General features: G+C 44.2%; 2 protein-coding genes across 5 annotated transcripts in view; one reads left to right on the forward strand and one right to left on the reverse strand.

The window, feature by feature from the left end:
- The first annotated feature begins 203 nt into the window (after nt 1-203).
- On the forward strand, nt 204-18,027 carry zzz3 (zinc finger, ZZ-type containing 3). Of its 4 annotated transcripts, XM_076098659.1 has the most exons (13): nt 236-300; nt 3,077-3,104; nt 6,600-8,409; nt 10,917-11,055; nt 11,857-12,004; nt 12,124-12,236; nt 12,981-13,052; nt 13,409-13,510; nt 13,851-13,946; nt 14,393-14,542; nt 15,629-15,763; nt 16,005-16,105; nt 16,390-18,027. In XM_076098659.1, the coding sequence occupies exons 3-13, from the start codon at nt 6,665-6,667 to the stop codon at nt 16,532-16,534; spliced, it is 2,946 nt and encodes a 981-aa protein (XP_075954774.1). In that variant the 5' UTR covers nt 236-300; nt 3,077-3,104; nt 6,600-6,664; the 3' UTR covers nt 16,535-18,027. The 4 variants fall into 4 exon arrangements, with proteins under 4 accessions (XP_075954772.1, XP_075954774.1, XP_075954773.1 ...); XM_076098657.1 differs by lacking the exon at nt 3,077-3,104 and having other exon boundaries at nt 204-300; XM_076098658.1 differs by lacking the exons at nt 236-300; nt 3,077-3,104 and adding an exon at nt 307-1,029.
- A 1,712-nt stretch (nt 18,028-19,739) lies between these two features.
- Nucleotides 19,740-24,516, reverse strand: part of ak5 (adenylate kinase 5) — a 52,669-nt gene continuing 47,892 nt past the window's right edge. Inside the window, exons 12-14 of the mRNA XM_076097291.1 lie at nt 21,447-21,563; nt 20,829-21,029; nt 19,740-19,805 (exon numbers count right to left, since the gene is read on the reverse strand). Of these exons, the coding sequence (XP_075953406.1) occupies nt 19,740-19,805; nt 20,829-21,029; nt 21,447-21,563 (384 nt within the window). The remainder of the gene's footprint in view (nt 19,806-20,828; nt 21,030-21,446; nt 21,564-24,516) is intronic.

The raw sequence follows: 24,516 nt of genomic DNA on the forward strand, positions 1-24,516 counted from the left end.
ATTTTGTCACCATTTCTAATAGATAGAATGGGGTTGTTAGATAGGAATCAAGATATAAATTAGAAAAATGAATGTAACTTACTCTGTTTGGGGGAAAAAAGTGCCATTGAGTCATGACTTTATTCGAGATGACCCGAAGAGTGTGTGACCGAATGCACTCTTGGCAGGGGCAGAAATTTACAGTATAGTGTTGCATTTTGAGGAGCGCGGCTGAGTCGGCTCACACACCCCGGCTAGCGCTCGTTGACTGGATTGAAAACATGGCTGCGGCCGAACGTGCAGCAAATTTACGGAAGTGAGGTATGTGTAATTCTTGAAGCTACAAAACGCTATTTTAGAAGTGTGCCTCCAGTTCGGTGCTTTTAGTTCAGCAAATGTCAAAAACTGACTTTATTAGCCTACCAAAAAAATGTCTGACCGGCATTGTTAGCAGTACACAAATACATCGGCAAAGTTATGCACGTAACAATCAGCTAGCTTAGCTTGGCTAGCTAGTACCAGGCTGCAGCGGCTAGCCGTTAGCTGCTGCCGTTAGCTGCTAACGTTAACTGGTTACTAACTACCGTTATACCGCCGGGTTGCTAATCATGCCGCTTCGTGTCAGTTGACATGTAAACCTCAGCAAAGCCATGATAGTAGCGATTCCCTCTGTGCGTTAGTGTTTTATTGGTGGACTTAATGGCGATTGTCGAGCTAGTTTAGCTAGCATGTAGCCGAGGTTACTGACGCTACAAGAGGGGCTGCTGGCGTTACACCTGAAACCGCCACGATACTTGTCTGCACGATGCAGTTTATAAGATGAAGATGAAGCCGAAGAACTAGCGAATGGAACCTCAGCCAACTTGGCTAACTAGTCGTTCACATAAAGAAGAAGAAAAAAAATGATAATGGGCTTTTAGATTGTAGTGTATTTGTTCCTTGGGAGTCACAGGAAGCGTGGATGATAATATATGGATTTCACGGGTGCAACAGTCTGCGGTTTGGTGTCTCAAGCGTTAATGTTTTATATTTAGCCTCAAGAAGCTAACGGTAAGTTAATGTGCTAAACGGTTAGCCCGCTAAACGGCAAGCTAGGTCAAATAGCGTTGCCTTGGAAGTTGGTCCATGCTAACGATTAGCCTGCTGCATAGCTCCATGAACCAAAGGAGTTTTATTCCCGAACTTTTGGGTTTGCCTTCTGCAAACTAGCGTTAACTCAACCGGCGGCACGTTCAGCTGCAACGTTGTCCAGTCTCTAGTATAAACAGCATCCAACTTTCTCACAGCAGCTGATTTAGCTGTGATGTTTGGGGTTTGAGAGATTCTCATCGGTATGTATACCAACACCACTTCGTGGATGTTTTGTTGCCAGTAGGCCCTGTGGAAGTGTTGAACTACATCTCAGTATTAGAGATGAACAGTCCAACTCGACGGTAAAACAGCACAAAGCTTGTTTGTCTATCATAAAACAAATGTATCACTTTAAAGTCGGACGATAGCGTAGCTGGTTTGCCAACAATAGCCCTCGCATTTAGCTAATAAGGTGTGTGTGTGTTTACATGTAACTGTTAGCAGCTGTAGTTTACAGACTTACAATCTCAATGAAACTAATGTTTCGTTTCTGATGACAAATGACCCGTGTCTGAGTCCTAGTCTGTCATGATGATAGCACGTGTTAACATCACTTCACAACTAAACATGCGCTTTACTAAAGAACAGGAAGTGGTTTGATTGAGAATTACAATCACACATGGGTGCTGTCTAAGTAGCTGCACTGACTACTAACATCTGGCTTTGACACGTTCAACATTTATGGTTAAACCGCTGCCTGTGGGCACAAGCTGTTATTTTCCAAACTTCAGGATCGGTGGCTTCATGTGGAATTGGACTCTGGTTTTAAATTGCTCTAAATGTCCACACATAGAAATAGACATACAGCGAAAAACGACAACAAAGGTTAAAACCCACATTTTAAGTACCATGTTCAAATGTAAATATTATGTTTAAAAAACAATGACATTTACAAAGAAATGTTTCTGTCGGGGACAATACAGTTGTTCAGACCTTTCCTCTGCACAATGATAAGTTAGTACTGATGTGCTGAGACACATTTCTAGATTATTATAAGTTATCAGAGTTAAATGTTTATTTGACATTCATAGTCGCAACAATATGACATTTATCATCATATCAGTAACTGTTACTCTCGTATACCTACCAACAGGAGAGAGGAAACATAAATCAAATGCTGGTTTGCGGTCTAAACCGGTGGCTTCCAACCCTTTTGGCTTTTGACCCCCATAAACACAAAGCAATGTCTCCTTGCGACCCCTCATCAAACATTATGGCCTTACTGATGACATGACTTGTATGCAGTTCAACCAAAGACTGTTTTATCTGCATCACATTTATTCAGTTGATATGAATTGTCATGAGCTTCACAGGTTGAAAGTATCCAGTATTTCTTGAGAAAAACCAAAATAGAAGAAAAGTCAATAAGAAAACACCATTTTGTGCAAAATAAATATATATTTTTCTTTGTACTTCTCAAATACTCTTTACTTTTTAGCCTATGCTGTGACATATGGTTTAATGCTAATTCGCACTGTGCTTCATAACAAAGGAGGCTCCTGTTTTTTAAGGAGTTTTTTTATTTGATTGATCTTCAAAAGCAAAGTTCTTGCGTAACTACTTTAAGTGTAGACTGGAAAGAAGCAAGCTGTCCCACACACTGTCTAACTACTTGCACTCTCTTTATTTTGCGACTTTTCTGACATTACACCACCTGGAGGCAGCAATAGACATTTATTAATTAATTATTCATTAATTGAGGCTTTGCCAGCTGTGCCAACAACGTGTTAATCATTGGGACAAGGAAGTGTGAGCAAGTATATTTCAAGTTATCCAGCTAAACTGTGACCCTGATCATTTTCACGTCGTGATTCGTTTTGTGTTTTTTTTTAGGGCGGGTCAGATGACCAGGCTCAATTGGTTTTGTCGATTTTGAGTCTAAGGGCGAGTGCTCAGTCTGAATAACCTGCTCCCCCTTCTGTTTTTCTTTCTCTCTCTTATTTTATGCATGGACAAATCACATTAGCGTTCTCAGCTGGAGTCTTCAGTGGAGTGTGAGTAATGTGTGCATGTGGTAGCGCTTGTTCCAGGTGACTATTATGTTCGCTCCCTGAAGGAATATTATTAAAATGTATTTGTAGCCAGGGTAGCCTCTGGCTTTGATGTTGCTGTGTTAGCACAATGTAGGAAAAGGGCGGCGTTGTCCCAGGAAAGGAAACAAGGAGCTTTTTTAATCAGTTTTGACAGTTTGGGCCAAAGATTTATGTACTTTGAAATGCTATCATTTATCTACTCTGTAACAGGGACGCTACGACTAGGTCTCATCTTCTGCATCCAAGTGAGATCATCTCCCCCTGAATGTCACTTTAATAGGACCGTTACCACGTCACGTTTTTATTGTCCCCTGTTGTTATATTTGTTATTTGGAGCAGGATACTTCAGTGACAAGTTGTGTGTGTGTGTTGATGAATGAACCCTGGCCGTAGCCCCCTGAGGTGCTGCTTGCTGCGTTCTAGAGAAGCGGTCGTTGACTCCAGTGAAGTGAAGAAGAGTTTGGTTGTAACATCCAGCAGCTAAAGGGAACTGCAGTCAATGAGCCACGGCTTGTAACCCCCCCCCCCCCCCCCCACTGTCGACATCATGCTCGTCTCAGTCCCGAAGCCCTGCCCCTCTGTTGCACAGAGCACTATCTCTCGTTAGTTCAGAGTTTATTAATATCAACTTCAACACTGCACATCCTGGGGTCCCCAGCAAAACACTCGCTAAGTAGATGAGATTGACGATGATTGGCTTCTTTGCTCTGCATTTAGCACTCTTTAGTGCATGTGAGCGTACTCAGCTGGCTGCTCTGCTCTGCACTCATACGGCGGTTACAGCTGATAGTGCAGTACATACCGACCGACGACCTCGCAGAAGTGCAGCACCCACCCTCCAGCTCCGGCTTAAGTAAACACCGTTTGCTCCGCCAGCACCCTTGCCGTTGTTTGCACTGTTAGCCGCAAGACGCCCGGTTCAGCCGTTGCCATGTTGAGAGGCAATAGAAATGCTCCTAATCTATAGAACCGTTGCCTAACTTTATCCTGATTACTTTATACCTAGAATACGGCTCGAGGATCATTGATACGGTTTACAGTCCCAGTCTTGCCCACTAAAAAAAGTTGTTTGACTGTAGAGTTTATGTCTGGAAAATGGAGTGACTTTATTTAATTGTTCTTTACATTGATGAGTTTTCAAAACATCTCTGTCACTAGAGGAGTTAATTGTAATGTGAAATTCACTTAGCTATTGTGTTTGTAGTCACAACATGCTTTTTTTGATACATTGGTTTGTAATCGCTTCACTCCATGACCTTTTATACAATACGCATCATAATACTGAGAGAAACCAGAGTAAGCTATTGATGACAGCTCTGTTGTTAGCCTTCATGGTTCCCTCAATAACTTCCTCAATGCGTGTGAGATAAATGTGAGTAAAGTAAAGCTGTTTACATGAGTGAAATCATGGTGGATTGTCTAGATTAAATTTTAAATTGCATGAAGGCTATCTGTTATGTGTGAAATGGATTATTTAGAATAGAATAAGATATCCAAGACTGACTACATATTAGTGCCTGGTAGCATTCGTCTCGTGTTAATCTCCCAGATACACTGTAAACCAGGATTTTAGTTCAAATGCAGAGTAATGTACTTCATCTGCGGGATCTCAGGCACACACACCAGGTTTGAGAAAGCATTGTTGTGCCCTTAAATTGGGTTTGAGGTTTAGCTTCCTCTGGTTGTCCACACTCTAAAGCCCGTAAGCTTTGTGTAGGGTTCTTGTTGTCGGAGCATTTCAGTTTTTGTACGTGACAAATCGCGGAAGGATTGCAGCCTGTTGGTCCTCTGGCACACCTGTTATGAAGAGATAAACGGCCTGCAGTGTGTGATGACGAGCCTACGTCGGCAGTGTTATCCCCGCTGAATTGGGTGTAAGAATTACAGCGTAGCTTCTGTGTCAGAAATCAGTCAACCATATGTATTCTTTGTGTAACAGAATAATGAGTAATCTCTGCAGGGAGAAAATAAATATGCCCCCAGTGAAACATACACACATGGATTTGGTTTTAACGCAGGTAGTTTACCCTTTTATAAATCCTCTGCTTGCCAGCTTTATGGGCTTTCCATTACTTACTATGCTTGCCGCGCTGTTGTCACCTTTTATCTCCGGAGTTACCGAGGACATTGAGTTGAGTCTCAAAGCTGTGACATTTGTGAAAGTGTCGAATGAGACTTTGTGATTTGTCATTTTGACTAGATGGAAGATCCGACCTTATTGTAGGGCTGCACCCGACGCTTAATGCTTTATCATTTAATGTAACGACTAATTTAATGATAATTCTCAAGATTCTTTTTAAAATTCACAATTAATAAAACAACTGATTTACCCAAAAACACATATCAAAAACACTAACCCATTTTATTGAATCATCTTGTCTTAAAAACAAACAAATGTAGCAGGATAATAGACCCTGTTTATGTCAGATGCCTGATTAGAAAAATAATTCATAAGGATTGCTGTGACGCATCCCTGACGCAACACTTTTTAACAAAGTACTTAATACATGTCAGTATTGAGCCGATATCGCTGAATTGATTTTTATCACTGGAGTAACATAAAGTTAAGATAAACACTGGCAAATGTGTTTTTGCATCAGTGTGGGTCAAGGGAAATAATTGAAACGCGTTACAGACTGAATCAACAGTCTTTTATCATAGGGGAGATGAAGAAACATTTCAAGAATGTATTTCAAGCGACTTCTACTAATAGAAACTTGTTCTGCCTGTTGGCAAAAAAAATAATTAATATATCAAATCATGCTTTGGTGGGCACTAGAAAACCTAAACCGGACTCGGTGCCGTCTTGCTGCCACTTGCCTCTTGACAAAGTGCACTGAGAGGATTTTGCTTTCTGAAGTGTTCGTGTATAACCTGCTGTGATAAACAATTTGAAGAGTTAACAGAGCACCACATTATTGAGACTTTTTGTTTGTCTTAGCTGCAGCTTGTTCTCCGGGGGAATCCGTAAGCAGCCGTTCTTGCAACGCTCCAAAGCACATTATGCATTATGCATTATTGTAATCGATGACGTTGATTATGACGACGAATCCCCCCGGCCCTACCTTATTGTTTCCTGTTTTGTCTTCTGACAGTTTAAGATCTTCCACCTTTCTATTGTATTTCCTTTGTAGGGACCTGTGATCATCTAGTACTGCCCGTGGACAGACGGTGTTGCTTGGATACAATGGCAGGAGAAATCAATACCCCTCTGGTGTGAGCTTAGAAATGACCCGAGCTGTATTTAACAAAGGCCTTATGGTGAATGTTCTTGTTTGAAACACCCCAGGGTGCTGTTCATGCAATACTTTTTTAGCGTGCCTGGCCAGTGAAACCAATCAAATTTATTGCAAAGGTAGTGCTGGGAAGTAACAATTGAGCTATAAAGGTTTGCAGTTTTCAGTGGTTATTTTTGACTTAATGAAGTTCATGTATCTGTCTGTGTGCGCTTTGCAGGTGCCCGCATTCTGCTGCAGAGGAGAGAGCACCAGGATGAGGAGGCTGTAGGCACCCGCCGTAGTATGGCCGCGTCCCGTTCCTCGCGCGTCACAAGGTCGTCAGTGGGGCTCAATGGATTGGATGAGAACTTTTGTGGTCGAACCCTCAGGAACCGCAGCATCGCCCAGCCGGAGGAGACCTCGTTACCTCCGCTACCAAGGGCCCGCTCTCCCAAGAAGAAGCAGGAGTCGAAGCAGGACGGCAAGCAGGACGGCAAGCAGGACGGCAAGCAGGAGTCGAAGCAGGACGGCAAGCAGGAGTCGAAGCAGGAGTCGAAGCAGGACGGCAAGCAGGAGTCAAAGCAGGACACCAAACAAGACGTTAAACAGGACACAAAGCAGGACGACAAGCATGACACAAAGCAGGACACTCAGCAGGATGGCCAGCAGCAGGCCTCGTTACAGGGAAAGGTAACTGACTTGAATGCTTCTCCAGCTGAGGCGGAGCAATGGACCAGCTCCAGGAAGCGGGGTGTGTCCTGTTTAGAGAAAGACATTAGTCCTGAGAATTCCGAGAACTGTGAGAGAGGGAAGGGGCCACGGGATGCCTGTCCTCAAATCAAAAGGGCCAAGCGGTGCTCCCGCTCTGGAGAGTCTCAGGGACACGACGAGGACCCTGGGCCTCTGGAATCTGAAAGTCCGGTGTCTGCCCCGGAGCCTAGCAAGGACAACAGCTGTGAAGAATTTTCCAGCCAAAACTCTGCTAGCACGGCTCCTGCCTCACCTGTCCACAGTAAAGAGGAAGGTGAGCCAGCAGAGGATGGTCACGTGGAGTGTGACGGGGCAGCTCAGCCCCCGAATGCCCACAAGGCCTCTAATGGACTCAGAGAGACTAAATCAGAGGAACCTAGCACACTCGGTGAAGAGCCTAGTGCAAACCCCACCTCTGCCACCAACTGCCCGTCACTGCTCAACGGTAGTCAGACGGGGGCCCCCTCATCCCCCGACCCCTCTGTGCCTTGTAGAAACTCTGTCCCTCTGCAGATGGAGGTCTCTGGCTCAGGGGAATCGCCAGTCTCACCTGCGCCGACATTTGAGGCCGTTCCGGAGGACCCCGTCCCTGAGTTGATGGTGGCTAATGAGCAGGAGGTGGAGGTGGAGGAGGTGGAGGTCGACGTGGTGGGCGACCCGTTGTTTCTGGCCCACGAGGAGCAGGTGACGGCGAGCGAGAACGATACCAACGGCCGGCCGCCAACACCGGTGCAGGAAGCTGCTGCCTCCACCTCCTCCACTACCACCACCACCACCATGAACAGTATTCCAATCAACAACAGCAGCAACTCAGGAGAAGCTACACCCCCACTAGCAACAACCCCCTCCCCCACAGAGCCAGAGTGCAATCCCTCGATACCCAGCACGCCCCCCTCTTTCACAGAGCTCCACGAACACAGATACACCCTGCGGACTTCACCCAGGAGGGCTGCTACCGGTGGCAAGGCCTCCTCCTCCAAGCTCAGCTCTCCTCCCAGAGACAATGGTCCCTTGAGGGAAGAGGGGGAGGTGCTAGTTGGGCTGGAGGAGGATTGCCCTGTGGTGGAGGAACCCGCTCCCTCGGACTCGGTGGGCCCCTCCAGCGAGGAGCCGGTCTCCGTGGATCTAGCAGACGGGGCAGGTGGCGAGGACGGTGTACCCGTGGAGAGCAAAGAGGCTGAGCAAAGCAAGAAGCTGACACAGAGCCCGGCTGCAGAGGAGGAGGAGGAGGAGGAAGAGGAGGAGCCAGACGTGTATTATTTTGAGTCTGACCACCTGGCTCTTAAACACAACAAAGAGTACGTGGGAGCTCCCCGGGGATTCTGCTCTCTCCTCATCTTCTGTTGATGTAGCTGTCACACATGTTGATCAGTGTATTCTGGGATCATTGCGTTACTTCTGCTCTTTGCTTTTGAATGAACCAGAGGCATATTTGAGTTTAAAAATATTCTAATAATTAGAAAGTGCTTATTTAGTTTAGTCTGAGTGTTAAATATACAGAAGATTTACTCTTATCGCGTCCAAAACATTGACTGTTTTTTAATTTAGGCTACATCAGTAGTCTTGTTGTGATCCCTCCTCACAGGTTGAATATGTTTGAGCTTTTTTCTCCTCTAAATCTTTTTAATTGTTTAATTTAACTGTCTGTTAGACTTTGAGGGGCAGGATAATATTTTTCTTCTTTCCTGTTAAATGTCTCACACACACTCAGATTCATCAACCCTGTGATTGTTGACAGTGTTTTGCGTATGAAGGAAAATTTACTTTATCTCGACTTAAAGCTACAGAAGTTAACATATACATGTGTCATTAAGTAAATAAACAATATTAGCCTTTTTGGTGAGCAGACACTCCCATCCCTCACTTGGATCACATCACAAATACGTGGATCTGGGTTTTCGCAGCACTAACAAAGAGACAGAATGTTAAATTACCGCCGTTATTTTTGGCGTCTTCTCTCAAGTTATTATGTGAATATCTGTGAGCATCTAACTATAGCTCCTGTCTTACTGTTCAGGGGTTTTGCACGTTTCAGCATTTCATTTCCACCTTCAATCTGGTGCTGTGATTGTGTGAATTAGATGCCAATTGTCAGCTTCCCAAACGCCCACAGAGAGACTGGATGCTTAAAATCACTCCGCTGATTGCCTCCATTCACAGGATTGCTATGTGCGGCGTTTTTATTCCAAGTTCTGTTGTCGGTTGTCAAAGAAGACGGGATGTTTACGGCGGCGGACAGTTCCCAGTCAGGCACCGCTAAGGTCAGCTGATTCATGATGCGTCTTCACAGGAGGAGGGGCTCAGAGACATCCTCAGCTGAGCTCCTTTTGTCTTGGAAACCCGTATCGGTGAATGTTCTGAGAACGGCTTTAGAGTAACATTTCATTGCTCTTGTATTGCGAGGTAATCCGATCAAGTTTTTAGGTTGTGCTGAGTGAGGAGTATTTCTGAAGGCTCAGATCAATGCAGTGAGGAGTCATTTTTACGGATGCATGACTCGGCATTTTTAGGATTGCTGAGTATGGAGAATTTACACAGACATAATTGATGATGTGTACACAGCACATCTTGTATTTATATTTTCACGAATTTGTCTATTTTGACATAGTACCACTACATATTTCTTAAAAAAAACGCAAACCCCAATCCTTGATCATCAGGCGTCAGCTTAGCACCATCCTGGCCATGATGTTCATTTGGCAGCAGTGTTGGTCAGTGAACCTCAGGCCCAGTAGGTGGCAATGGTACACCAGGTCTGTCCCTGGACATATGGTGGGAGCTCAGAGAGGCAAGTCCTCCCCGCTTCCCTTCAGACAGATTGATGCACCGATCATCTGTTCACCGGAGGACGGCAGCATGCTTGCTGCTTTCTTACATTTGACTCCCTCTGTAGTACAGGGAATGTGCAGCGATACGTTTCGGTGCCACTGCTGCAGAGACAGATTTATTTTCACAGTTTGCGTTGAAGTGCAGCGCTCACCGATGCTGTACAAGGTCAACAGAGCTCCTCACCGTGTAAAAGGATGGTGTCTGTAACTAAAGAAGGGATATGAGGTTAAACACCGTTGACTTGTTTGAATGGTTTTCTTTGTAGGATTTTGCGACCACTGGCAGCTGTTGAATAAATTGTGTCCTCTGCATTGATTTTCATTAAATATCCTGTTAGGGGGAGATTGATCTACTCTGCTTCACTGAGCACTTGCGTTAGATTATAGCCGTGCAGGATGCTGTCACGTTCCTGTCGATTCCTCCGGATCTGTTCGCACTGTAGGGCCTCTGAGTCAGTGCTACACTTAGTCATTGACAGCTCAGTTTGCAGCTCTTCTCTCTCGCCCCAGAGGGGTTGTGAGTGGAAAGGTCGGACTCGTACGGCACGGGAGGCTCCTCAAGCCCTGCAAAACCTGATCTTTGTCATGCAAAGGTTCTGATATCGCTATGAAATCTTGAGTGATGTGCACAGTTACAAAGCAGAAAAGTGTTGAAGTGCTTTAAGTGTATTTTCTCTCGCTGCAGTTCTTGACGGGCTGCACAAGAAAAGTAACTCTAGAGGTGTTTGTAATTTGCGAGAGCAGCTGGTTGGAGATGCACACAAACGCCTGTAAACTTATTTGCAAAATAAGTGGAAAGGACCGGAGACTGGTTCATGTCTTGTGCAAGTATTTAAGTTCTCAGCCCCCACGGTTGAATTATGCATCGTCTGGCGTCTGAAAGTTTGATGCACTGCAGCATTGCAAGTGTCAGGTTGAATAATGCAAGTGGTCCCTCCTCTCCCACCGTTGTCTAACCTCGCTTCCCTCCGTGTCAGTTACCAGAGGCTGCTGCAGACCATCGGTGTTCTCGAGGCCCAGCGCACGCAGGCCATCCTGGACCTGGAGACGTTGGCGCGGCACCAGAGGGAGGCACTCGGCGATCCCATCATCTTTGTGGAGCAGCTGCAGAAACAGGTAACAAACACACTAAAGTGTGTTCTCGACAAACCAAAAAAGCATTTACATGCAAAAGTTATTTTGTGCTGTGTTTTAACTACACTAATGAGAGTGACGGTACACATTTTGACTGATTAGTGCAATCAGTTAAACAGTAAAAACAAATGTATGAAAACTCCTTTCATAAAGCTGAGCAAAACTCTTGAGGTGCGGCTTCTCACTAAAATCCACCTTAAAGCTCAGTCCACCTTAAGTGAGCCTGAGCTGAAGTTGATGCCAACTTCTGGGTTAGCACTCTTCACTTTAATCAGCAAGCGGTAAGCAAGACACGGGAACTTGGCTCTTGAGGAGCTGCAGCGTTTATTCACCGACTCATAAATTCATACTCCCAGTCGGCCTCACATGGTGAGCTGCTGGCTTGAAATACTCTGCCGGGCAGACACACAGCCGACAAGCTTGCAGCAAAAATAAATCATGCGGTGGAGACTTGCTGGGAAAGCTGCGGCATGTGTCAACAATGCACATAACATCGTGGCTGACGGGTGAACTGGGGGTTGAGTTGCGTTGTAAATGATGGATTTAACCCGTCTGTGCATCGGGTTATCGCTGAAGCTGGGCAGCTTGTTACACAATTAAACCTCAGCACCCTTGCATGCAAGGCGAGGCGGCTGTCAGAGAGAAAAGTTAGCTAAATTAGCTTCCTCGTCTTACAGTGTTTGTTTCTCATGTTGTAACACATCTAACCTTGTTGCAGTATAGTTTCTAGAAGTTAAGATTATGTGTCAACAGATTGTGACCCCCAATTCTTGTGACCATCAGGTTAATTTGGACTTGCCGTGTCCTCAGCGAGTCGTCCAGCTCCCTGACATTGGATGGGAGCAGTACACCTCAGGCCTCGGTGACTTTGAGAGAGAGTTCTGCGACAAGAAACGCAAAACCAGGCGGCTAAAGCTGATCTTCGACCAAGGCACGTATACATTTTCTCTTTGTCTTGGTATGTGTACATTGTTTTGAATCAAAATAATCACCGGAGAGATGCCTCTGCCATTTTTTAATTGACTGATTCTGCTCATTTCCTCCCTTCAGGTTTGCCTGCTCGACCAAAAAGTCCCGTGGAGCCAAAGAAGGAAGGCGAATCGTCCACCATGTACTCCTCTCTGCCCACTAGTGATGCTCTAGAGAACAGCAGGCAAGCGCAGGTATGACTCTGCCTCCTGACTGAGATAACCTGTACACCACACACACACACACACACACACACACACACACACACACTGCTGTGATTGTCTCCCAGTATATCATTAGTGCAGATGCAGCTACATCCTGTTCCCAACGGTAACTGAGGTGAGTCACCGACCTCCCGCAGATTGGCCTACAAATCATCTGGTTATTACCACTTCACACGCCTCCAACCTCATCTCCTCCATTCTTCCATTCTTCCCCCCTGGCAGAGTTCAGCAGGCAGCACATGTGAGCACAAAAGATGTTATCTATGGAAACATGAGGAGCCCGCCTCTCCCACACCTCTGATTATGTCTTATTCTTGGCCCCTGTTGTGTGTGTGTGTGTGTGTGTCTTTTCCCACACCGTATACGCAGTAAGGTTCTACTTTTGATGATTGTTGGGATTAGACGGCGCCAAGCGTTGAGCTCTGAGCAAACAACTTGATTATATCTGTTCTCTCTTCCTGTTTGCACATTAGCATTCTCCCGGGTTACACTCTGTGAATTCTAACAGGATTTAGTTTGTCAGTCAAAAGTGTCGCTGTTTTTCTGTGTCTTACCGACGACACCTCTCGAGTTTCATCTGACAGCCGGGCTTTGTCTGTCAACATGACTGATTCAGTGCGTCAGGCAGTTCACATGCACACATCTCTTCAAACGGTGCAGTGCCCGTTATGTTTGCCTCTTTCAACATGGCTGTCACTCGTGTTTTCTTGACAGATGATCAGGGGAAGGATTTGTCTTCCAAACAAGTCTGACACTTTCAACCAGCTGTGGACTGTGGAGGAACAGGTAGGGAGCAAGTGTGCAAGATGGTGCAATGTGTGTGCAGGATTGCATTGTAACACCATTTGAATTTTAGAAAAATCAGCAGCAACTCAATTTATTATTTGAAATAAATAGGATCCCAGCCTCCAAAGCCAGTATCAATTTGTGAAATGAGGGCTGAATTAACTATGTTATAAGCAACCCAAATGTGTAATAACCTGTGCTACACACCTGTGTCATAGGCTGTTTTTGAATGATCTACATTCGGTTTGTGATTAAAATCATACTAAATACATTAAACACTTATTTAATATATAATCATTTATGCAGTAAAGTAATTTGTCCTGACTGGTTTTCTGTTGTTTTGTCTAATTTGATAGAAAAAACTGGAGCAGCTTCTCGTAAAGTTCCCCCCCGAGGAAGTGGAGTCCAGAAGATGGCAGAAGATTGCCGATGAGCTCGGCAACCGAACGGCGAAACAGGTGACAAAGAGAGCTCGGATTAACTTCACAAAATGACACATAATACCTGCTTAGTTCAGAATATTTGGCTTATTTTCATATTTGAGTAGAAAAAAAATCACCTCAAAGAAGCAAGAAACCTTCACCTGACTAAACCCGACTTGCCTTCGAATTGTATTTTGCCAGCTAAACATTTATTGAACCGATTGTACCTTTACAATGGAGACAGAGATTGCATTGAGTGTATACTGAGCAGTACTACAAGTACCTAGATCATACATTTGCGTGACTGCAACTACTTCAAGCAGCTTTTCTTCAGTTGGAAATCATTAACAGACATTTTCCTGTTGAAACATTGCAGGTTGCCAGTAGGGTTCAAAAGTACTTCATCAAACTGACAAAAGCTGGTATTCCTGTGCCTGGAAGAACTCCCAACCTGTGCATGTACACTAAAAAGGTAACTTTTTACTCATTCACTAGACTCCTTAATCACACTGAGCTTACTAATGACAAATGCTTTCTTTAAGTTGTGTCCTTAAGTAAGGACGTGGCAATGAATTCAGTATTGTTGTATTCCGACTTGAATTGAATGAAACCCGTGATGATGATGTGTGATTGACTCGGGATATTTGAGAGTTAAAAGAAATGTACAAAAATAAATGATCAGTTTGTTAACATGAACCTAACTTCTTTGGCAATAAAGGATATGTGACTAAGAAATGTACTCTGTAAAAATCTACTAGAAATCAATGATTGTAATCTGCAGCTATAATACTTAAGAGTGGAACATTGTACTGAGCATCATTGTCATTATTTCATATAAGAGATATCAATATTGGACGGTATTTCCCAGCCCTACTTTTAAGCATCTGCAAAAAGTGACTGTACGTGTTTGTTCCCCAGGCATCCAGTAAGAGGCAGCACCACCTCAACAAGCACCTGTACCGGCCGTCTACTTTCCTGACCTCCTACGAGCCTCCCGTCTACATGGACGAAGATGACGAGCGCGCGGCGTATTACGGCAGCGTGCAGGACCCCTCTGCTGACGAGTCGGTCAGTCCTCCGTCACGTCACACGACACTGACACCTGAAATCTACGTCGCTTTTTCTTTACTTCTTTTTCAACACGTCCAACTCCCATTTATTTCTGCTGGGATGTTATCTTGTAACTGATAACCAGATTGTTTTTCCCGTGTCACTGACCACTGACCACCGAGCAGACTGTGGTACTTTGCTGCCTAATGAAGCTCATCACAAGGTTGCGTTCCCTCTCCTCTCTCACCATCCACAGTCGTACCCTCGTATAAGCAGTGACCTGTACGGTAAAGACAGGGTAAAGCTGCATGTTAGGGAGTTTTTATTATTTATTTTAATCCCATTTTAAAACGAGGCGAAGTAAGCACCTGCGTACATGCTCCCTGCCTTGTCACATGTCTGCCTTCATATGAAAGACACTCCCTCCTAACTCCACTTTAACACGTTTTAGGTGAAATAAGGCATTTGGCTCTTGACCGTACACGTCTGTGCCTTTTTTTTTTTTTTTTTTTTTCTTCTCACTTCAATCAGTGCGGCTTGTACTGTTAAACGGCTAAATCAGAGCAGGGGGCCCAGCCAGCCTCGTCTCTTTCCATTTGAGCTTGCGAGACTCCCGACGCTCGCCGTTACCCAGGCGTTGACATTTTCCTTCTCTCGCTTTGATGGCAGTGACCTTTAAGTAAAACCGGGTCGCCGTCTCCTGCTGAGAACACAGGCTGCCGCCTCACCGCCGCATTAACAAAACCTCTGACACCGCCGGTGTGAAGTGAAGTCACAAAGCTGCTGCCAGCATGGGCCACAATCATGTTTCACTTCACCGGGTTGTCCTTTACTTTGGCCACGTTTGCAGCCTCACCGAGGCCTGGAAGTGCTACGGATAGTTCTGTCAAAAACAAAATGTTGCACTTTGCCACTTCTTTAGTTTCAGAAGTTTTTTTCCGCTCTCTGTGAGAAGGTGGAGGCTGGCAGAGGTGTCTTGTGAAGGAGAGAGTCGTAGAGAGATGATGACTGATGGGCATCAGGGATGCACAGACGAAGCATCTCTCTCTCTTTCTTTCTGTGTGTACATTTACGTATGTTTGTCTCTCCTTCCCTCACGCTCAGGATGACGAGGCGATACCTATGGAGTTGAGAAATTTGCCAGAGTACAAAGAACTTTTAGAGCTGAAGCGACTGAAGAAACAGACGCTGCAGGAGATCCACGAGGACAAGGACGAGATGCGGCATGTAGGCTACAAGGTGAAGACTTTGCACACTTCTGTACAACATTAAAGCCGCACTTCCACATATATGTGTGTGTGCCCTCAATGTAGGAGGGGAAGTTATATAATACATCCTGAATCAGAGGAGCTGTACAGTTGGTCGCCATGGACAAAGTTTGTGTCCTCTTGCATACTCGCCATCAATGCTATGAGTTTAAGAAGGTTTTGTGCTGCTCTGAAGATGTGTGTGTGTGTGTGTGTGTGCTTGTTCTGTGCAGTGTGATGTCTGCGGCATGGAGCCCATCCAGGGAGTGAGGTGGCACTGTCAGGACTGTCCGCAGGACAACTCGGTTGATTTCTGCTCCAACTGCTCTGACTGGTGAGACCTCACTTCAAACTACCACCTACAGAACTGGTAGTTAGGGTTGAAATGATGATATATAACTTAAAACAATATAAGTTTGTCTACCATAAGAGATATTTTCAAAGTTAACACTGTGGTAACAATGTTGGTATCGCAGTATAGTCTTGTTTATTGTTTACTTATTGTTATTGTAATGATCCAACATGTGCTCTGTGATATATACTCAAAAAGGAAATGGATAGAAATATAAGAGTTTAGCTCTTCCTTTACTTCCCCTTTTGTTCCTGCTCGTCTTCCAGCTTGTTCAAGACAGAGACTCACAAGCCTAACCACCACTTGGAACCAGTGCACCAGCAAGACACCTTTCTGGACAGGGACTACTGTCTGCCGCAGAGCACAGGCTACAACTACCTGGACCCGAACTACTTTCCAGCCAACAGATGACAGGGTCCCAGGCGTCTCTAGCTGCAGGCTCTCTCCACATATCCCACAGGCCACTCTGTGCATGGCTCCATCCTCCAAGTCCAAGATAACCGCTTAACCCGCCGCCGCCAGGCAGGCAGGAGCCTCAAAGCAGACCACAGTGCTGCTGGAGGGGGGAGGGGGGGGGGGGGGGGGGGGCTGTTGGTAAACTGGCATCCCTGACTTAAGCAAAGGGTGGCCATGTTGGTTCCTCAGAACAACAGGGCCCTGCTCCACCTCGGCAAGGTTAATCAACGGATCCGTGATTTGGAACGATACACTATTTTAAAAATAAACAAACAAAAAAATCCCCCAGAAGGCACACCGACATTCCCGAGCTCTGTGACTCCAGGAGGGCTTTCCTCCCTCTCTCCCTCCCTCCCCCGCTCATCGCCCTCCAGTTTACCTCCCTGTGCTGCTTCGAAACTGGAGAGAATTGACGACTGGTCCGGTGAAGCGCCACCTATAGGAGGCGTGTGGTCATAGTGGACTGTGAAGTCATCAACCGAGATGCACCTGGGTGGTTTGTATGTGTGTGTGTGTATGTGGTCTCCGTGTTATGCAAGAGTGAAAAATGTTCTAGCTAGGTATCCGTAGACGAGTATTTATGAGTCGCAGCTCCCTCAGCAGGAGCTGCTGCGAGAGGAAGTAGGCGGTGTGGAGCGTGACGCCGACGTCGGTGCGTTTTTGTTGACTGCAGACTGTAGGGAGACGGTCTGCAGACGGACCTGTACGTGTTGAGCGGACTCTGGAGCCATCCCCACCACTGTCACACAACGCTGCTCTCTCACCTTTCAAACACACACACTTTCATCTCTATTTCCTTTCCCTTTGCTCTCTCCACTAAAACATGTCTAACAGGGAAGCACTACAGCACGGAGAGCAAATACTTTTGAAGGCAGGCGAATGGGAACGTTTGGAAAGTTTTTGTTTATTTTCTCTTTTTTTTTTTTCTCCTCCCCTGATGTGTGCCGTTGTTGAACATGTTGAGTGTACAAGTATATGGTGAAAAGTAGCCAGCGCTAGTTGCTGTGTGCCATTTTTAAAAGATTTCTTTTTGGGGAGGTAATTCCACCTCTGACCCCCGGCAACACCTGCTCCCTTCCTGCGTGGCGCCATCGCCCCACATTGTTCTACATTATCGATCCAGTCATCATGCCTCTAGATCTTCTTTCATTTTGCAGTCCACTTTAAAAAAGGTCCATTTAAAAGATTGTATTTTTATTAATCTATTTAAAAAACAAAAAGAATTGAGGTAGTGGTTGGTGCCTCCACAGTGGAACAACCCACAGTTTTATACACATAGATTTTGTTGTGCTTGAGTAGACACCATTTTGTATGGTTTTCGTCTCTTTCCTTCACCCCCTTTGCCCTGCTTCAATATCTGTGTATAACAGTCCTTATGTAAAAAAAATAATAATGTAAAAAAAAAAAATGCTAGAGGAGAACCGTGGAAATAAAAGTATGTGAAACTAGTGTTTCTACACCTGTTGTTCCTTTATTTTATTGTTATTGTTATTATAGGTTGTTTAGTAGATTATTCAATGTGTTGACTTGATTAGTAAAGTTTCAAACTGACGTCTGAAGTTGACATTTTGGACACAATTGTTCACAATTTAATGACATTTTGTAGTTCAAATGATTATTCGATTTAATTGAGAAAGTAATCAGTAGATTCATAAAGTAATGGGACTGATTGTTGTTTTCGGGCCCACGCACATTTGTGACTATTTACATTTAATTTGCTTGAAGTTTTGCTTGATTAAATGTTTCAATACTGAATCAATGTTTTCTTCTAGAATATCATAATGCGTTAAAGCTGCAACTAATTGAATTTTCGATTTATCATTAAATGAAAATATAAGTAAAAACTGTAAAGTCTGACAGTCCAACGTGCCTCTTAAATTTTCTTTTGTCCAAAATCCAAAGACACTCGATTTCCCTGATCCAGAACTGAGAAGCTGAGATCCTCATGTTTGAGAAACCAACAAGTCTTACAGTTGACGGAGACACCGAACTGAACATCTAAATGCGATTTCAGCACTGTGTTCCGGACAGTTACACAAGATGCAAAAACTTCGGTTAAACTGTATTTCCCAAATCAAGACATTATCATTAAGAGGACACTATGATTAAAAGGATGAAACACTGGTTGTTTGTTTTTTTGATGTAGAAACCTCCAGGTATCATCAAGAAGATGTGAAAACTGATTTATTTATATTCCTTCCCTTTTATGCTCCCAACACGTGACCTTTAGTGGCGACTTCTAACGCTCCCCGACACATCGAGTGCTGCCGTTAAAGGTCATTTAAGCTGATGTTGGATTCAGGTATTTTATCGGCTTAAAGGTGGAAGAACAGACAAAATGTTCCTGTGCATTTTAAACAGGATGTCAAAAATTACCATTCATATCATTTCAGCACCTTTTTGTTGTGAACTTCTCACCAGCAGATGGTGCTCTCAGATCAGCTGTGACTGTTCCCCGTCCTCACGCGAACACAAAACACCAAAGTACACACTCAGAAATCCTCCATTTAGCAAATGCACTGGCTTTATTGAATGTTAAATATCAGACAAGCACCTGCACGATGAGCTTGGAAACATACAAATGCAATAATCTTTAATACCCTTTAATTCTTTCCGGCTTTTTATTTTAACGCACAAAAAGCAGTTAAGCTTGATTGTAATTCTTGCATGCTTGTTACAATATAAAGCATGTTGCTGTGCATGAGAGCATGAGCACACTGACGATTCCACTTTGTAGCGCGTGCGCGGGGGGGGGGCAGAGAGAACTCACATTTAACTAGAAACATGCTCTCAGTCACAGCAGGGAATGCTGTTTTCTCAGTACAGTTAGATGCCTCGGTCCGGCAGTTGGCAGCATATATTGAGGTCAATGTGAGAGAGAGAGAGAGAGACGATGCGAGTGGGTGAAGCAGAATGTGACAACCAGGCTCTTCGTCAGACTCAAAAGCAGAAAGAGGTTTCACTGATTGCCGGGAGTGTTTGGGGGACATGCGTACCACAGCTCAACGAGCTTATGTCTGGTGCAGGTGTGAAGTTATGTGGGTGAGAATCCAGAGAGGGAGGGAGGGAGAGAAGGTCTTCACAGGTGGACCTGCTGGACTGCAGAGTTTGGTTTTTTTTGGGGGGGGGGGGGGGGGTGATGTTGAGGGAATTGTAGAAATCAGAAGGTCTCCATCGCCTGGCAGATCTGGGCGAACACTTCGTCCGGCGACCTCTCGGCATCAACCTGCGGACGGAGACACACTGGCTGAGACGAGGCCTTTCAAAAACCATCAGTGTCTTCAATGTGCAGTAGAGGACAGCAGTCTGCTGCAGTGCAAGCTCACAGCAGACTGCTGTCATTGGCTGTGGCATTTAAGCACGCGTGCACACACACACACACACACACACACACACACAAAAAAAACACCGTCTGTGGCATTTAAATGTTCCCCCGGCTCATTTTAAAAGGGACAGTTCAACCATGAACAGAAATTCTGTGATTATTGTGTCAGCAGAGACTCCAGTGGCTCCCTGTGCTTACACCTGAGCCTTCAGCTCAAAAAATATTCCAAAATAATCGTCTCCATTGTAGAGAGGATTGACAATTTTATCTTGAATGTTTTTAGGTTCATTTAATTTGAAATATAAAGCTTGGAAAAGAAGAGAAATTGGCTTTTTACATGGTCTTTATGTTGATATGTTTTCATGGTAACACATCAAAGGAAAAACACTTCACAGATTAATGGGTAAAAAAAAATGCAGATGTAGATGTGTGTAAATGATATGAATCAATACGTAAAGGGCCATGGCATGTCATTAAAAACGTAATCTTCATCATATTTCCCCAAACAGCTCATGAAACCTAATTTACCTGCTTTGTAGCCAAACATTTGCAATGTGTGCCCTTTAAAGTCCATCACCATGTCCTATATTTTACATAATATTCTGATCATGCACATACACTACAGTAGAAAAGTTCTGCCAATATGTTTAACATAAAAATATGGGAGATCACGAGGTACATATTGAGGCCTTTTGTACCCGGGGTAAGCTACAAAAACACTTGAACTTAAAATGTTACTTTAAAAAAAGCCTGGAATATGTGTTTGAGGGGCATTTACATCTGGATGAATTTCAGCTGAGATAAGGTGGATATAAGTAAGCTAATTCTCATTCGATGGGTGAGCTTTAACCCGGAGTGGGAATTGAACCTCTAACCGTGGCAGCGTTAGCCGCATTCTGCCACGACGGATAAAAGCAACGTTACCGTGTGCAGAAGCTTCCTGCGTTCATAATGAGCTGCCACCGCCTGGCTGTCGCTGTGGAAGCTCTCGGCCCTCCTGTGCAGGACGCCGTCTCTGTCGGAGGCCGGGTGGAGGCCGGAGGTGGATCTGACGCGACACTGCAAGCGACTGGACATGGTGTCAGCGGAGCAGCGCAGCAGGAGCACTGCACTGGGCTCCCCCATCTGACACACAAGGCACAGGAGGAGGGAAGTCAGCAGCAAGTCCAGGTGAAGACCTCAGGCTACATCTTCTACTCTTTTACTTTACACTGAACTGTACGTCACTGCACTGTTGGTCCAGTCGTGTTGTTGTTGTTGACATTTTTCTTCCATTTGTTGCTCTTATTAAAAGCAGAAATCATTGTCATGCCTCCCCATTTTGTTTACCATTATCTATGAGTCATATTTAATCAACATTTTTCACTGTGATGTGATGTCAGTGCTGCACGTCCAACACGTTTCAAAATCAGAGCGTCTTTCTGCTTTCTTTCCTCCCTTTTACATTTTCTTTTTGTGGAGACATGATTGTAACTTTGCCCTCTTTTATCCCATGTCGCTGACCACATGTGGTCTGTCAGTCTGTCTGTCCGGCGCTCTGACCTTGGCCTCATACTCCTCCACCCGTCTCAGGTCTCTGAGGAACCCGCTGACCACGAGACCTTTCCCCTGCCGTACCGCCGCCGCCACCGCGTCACACAGCAGCTCCAGCAGTGTGTCCTGGACATCACAGACACACAAACAGCACATGCATTAATTACCATGTAAACACCAAAACATGCTTCATATGTGAATACACTCAGAGAACAAAAAGCTGGGCTATGCATGCATTTATACATTTTTAGAAGCACAACAGGTTGGATTACCAACTGAAACAAGCTCTTCCAGGTCACTGTGTATCAATTATCAATTAATATATGTGGTTGCAGGTATATATGCATTTATGTTCTGTATATAGGTATTGTGACTGCAAGGCTGCTAGTTCTAAAGAAGGCCTGAATACAAAAACGTTGGTGAGTAATATCATGAAAAGAAATGCACAATTAATTGCAAACGGCTCCAATAGCAGCTGCTAATTGGCCACCAGCACCGAGGTTGTACTGGACAGGTAACACAATGACAGATATACTTAGAATGTAATGAACTCTAACAACTCCACAGGCTACAGCTGCAACCATTTGTCTGGGAGAGTGTCAGCAAATATTAAAGTAGGATTTATCGAAAGGCTTTTGTTCTGGATTTCAATACGCTGAGTGAATTATATCAACACAACCCAGGATGTTTTTTAAGAGGAGCGATGCTAAGGCACTTTCCCCGGATAAGTGATAAATAACGGTCAACAAAAACCCCAAACATACAAAACAGAGCCTATACAATGGCCAATGAGACTTAAAAACATATATACATAGCTTCTCAGAGAGAACCACACACTGTTAATTTCCAGTTTTTCATATTTGCATTAGCCTGGAGGTCCAAATTAAAGATTAACAGTAGAAAAAAAGGTATTTTAAAATTTGCGCTGTTACACACCAGGTCAGTGTCATCCTTTAAAACCATTGAAGATACAACTCGTTAGTATTATACCATGCAATCTGTACATTTCATATTAGAAAATAACTGTATGCACATAGCTTACACTTTCAAAACACCACTGAATGTAAGAATAAAGTGTCTAACTGGAAATAAATGCATCTGTTCTCAGTTCAATTTACTTCAGACAACTTTCCACTTCTCATGTGACACACTCCACACACTACAAATCAAGCGCACCCTCCGTAATGAGCCGGCCTACTTAAAGCTGTGAGTCTCCACCTGACTTTTTCCTGCTGCTAGTTTGCAAACCATCTTAAATATTGATTCATTGATGTTATTAAACATATCGTTGAAGAGAACACCAGCTTAGCCAGGGCAGTGAGTGCTTACATGAAGGGAGAAGTCGGAATAACACAATGAAGCTCTAAAAGGTCAGCGAGCAACGCTGCTACAAACACTTCCTGTAATTTTTGATGTATTTTATAATCAAGCTAAACTGCTAATAGCGGCATCATTTAAGAGGACATTTGATTGTTTGTGTTGCACCTTGTTGCTGGAGAATCGTTTGTCATAAGAGACCACTTCAACCTGATCGGTAGGTTGGAGCTACAGCTACGCTTGCTTCACTTCAACAAGCTCTGGTAAGTGTTCACTGTGTCTTTCTGTGTGAGTCATTGCTCTCTAACGTGTGCTTGTGGTTGTCTCTCTGTCTGCTGGTGATGCTAACGAATCATCTTCTCTTCCTGGTTGTTTGTCGACTTTGATGCTTCCTGCTGCTGATTGCTTTGTGACTGATTATTGGTTGTTTCTTGGTGGTTTCCTATTCGATCAGACTCTCTAGTCGAGGGTTATGCTGTTTATTGGTTTTAGAGATGTTAAGATTAGTGTTTATATATATATATATATAATTATTTTCCTGTAATTCTGACTTTATGGGACTTGCAGCTCCTGTTATTGTTAATGCGGCTGCACTCAACTGATGGACGTTTATCTGCTGCTTATCAACGCTACACAACTTTAGGTGTCTTGAATTGTAATATGCTGACGTTAAGAATAACTATTAGTGGGATTTCTGGGTTTAGATTTGTCCTGATCAATTTACGAGGCAGACGCACTCAGTTTCCAGTGTATTAGGTAGAACTAATACAGTCTAAAACAGCAGCCCTGCAATAAATCCGACCCTCATAAAGTTCATACGTTTGTAGTAATTTGCCCACCACATTAGACGCGTTATTAGAAACACTTCTCAGTCGAATGACAAACAAACTGCAGCCCCCAAAATGACCATTAAGTTGAATCAACACCTCTCTAAGACGGTTTAATCAAAAACCAAACATTATAACCTTCATGGAGGAGATCATTTTAAAACTGGTCGGCACTGCATCCAAGACATTTTGATTGTGCTTCAAACTCCATCAAAGTCCCAGAGCGCCACGATTAACATCGACGTCCATTGCAAAACAAAAATTCTGTGCAAAAGGTGAAGAATGACGGCACTCTTATTAAGTCCTTCACTGACTTTTTTTTTTTTAAAGTCGCTGCTGGTATGGAGATCTCAGCCTTCTAGAGAAAAAACTCACAGGAAGGAAGGAAGGAAGGGAAAGCGGAGGAATTTATGTTTTGCGATGACACGACCTTGTCAAAAGCCGGACGCGCTGTTAGCTGATTCATGACCAACTCTACATCCCCGGGCCGGGACCCTGAGCTGCCAGAAGATGCATCGAATCATGTGCAGCCGCCACAGGAAATAAAAAAAGCACTGTTTTCGGTAGTTCAACACGTTAAATATATGGAGTTTTGGCTTCAGCTCAAAATATGCAGCTGAAAGTCAATTTGTGCGTTTCCACTTTCCATCTCTGCACACATGGGGAACATAATCCCATATATTGGACTCTTAAGGCAGGTTTTACTGGCTGTACTCTTTACTGTATGTGCAGCCCTATAGAGAGCACACACGTGTGGAACCAGACAGGAAGCTGGCGGTCTGCAGAGGGATTATAGTTAACGGAGAACTTTAAATTGCACTTTCTGTGTTGCTAGGAAACAGTACCGTAAAGTTGCACTTGTGTCGTGACAGTTTTTACAGCCAAAGATAACGTTTAATCTCACTTTCAGTTTAAACCATTAACTCTGATGTGTG

Source organism: Anarhichas minor, unplaced genomic scaffold (assembly GCF_050575085.1).
Source record: "Anarhichas minor isolate MPS153535 unplaced genomic scaffold, ASM5057508v1 ptg000024l, whole genome shotgun sequence".
Classification (NCBI taxonomy): Eukaryota; Metazoa; Chordata; class Actinopteri; order Perciformes; family Anarhichadidae; genus Anarhichas; species Anarhichas minor.

Bases quoted from the DNA above. Each gene is read 5' to 3' on its own strand.
- zzz3 (XM_076098657.1), top strand. From the start codon at position 6,665: ATGGCCGCGTCCCGTTCCTCGCGCGTCACAAGGTCGTCAGTGGGGCTC. The intron at 8,410-10,916 runs GTACGTGGGAGC...CCTCCGTGTCAG, and splicing joins GCTCTTAAACACAACAAAGA to TTACCAGAGGCTGCTGCAGA. The intron at 13,053-13,408 runs GTAGGGAGCAAG...CTAATTTGATAG, and splicing joins TGTGGACTGTGGAGGAACAG to AAAAAACTGGAGCAGCTTCT.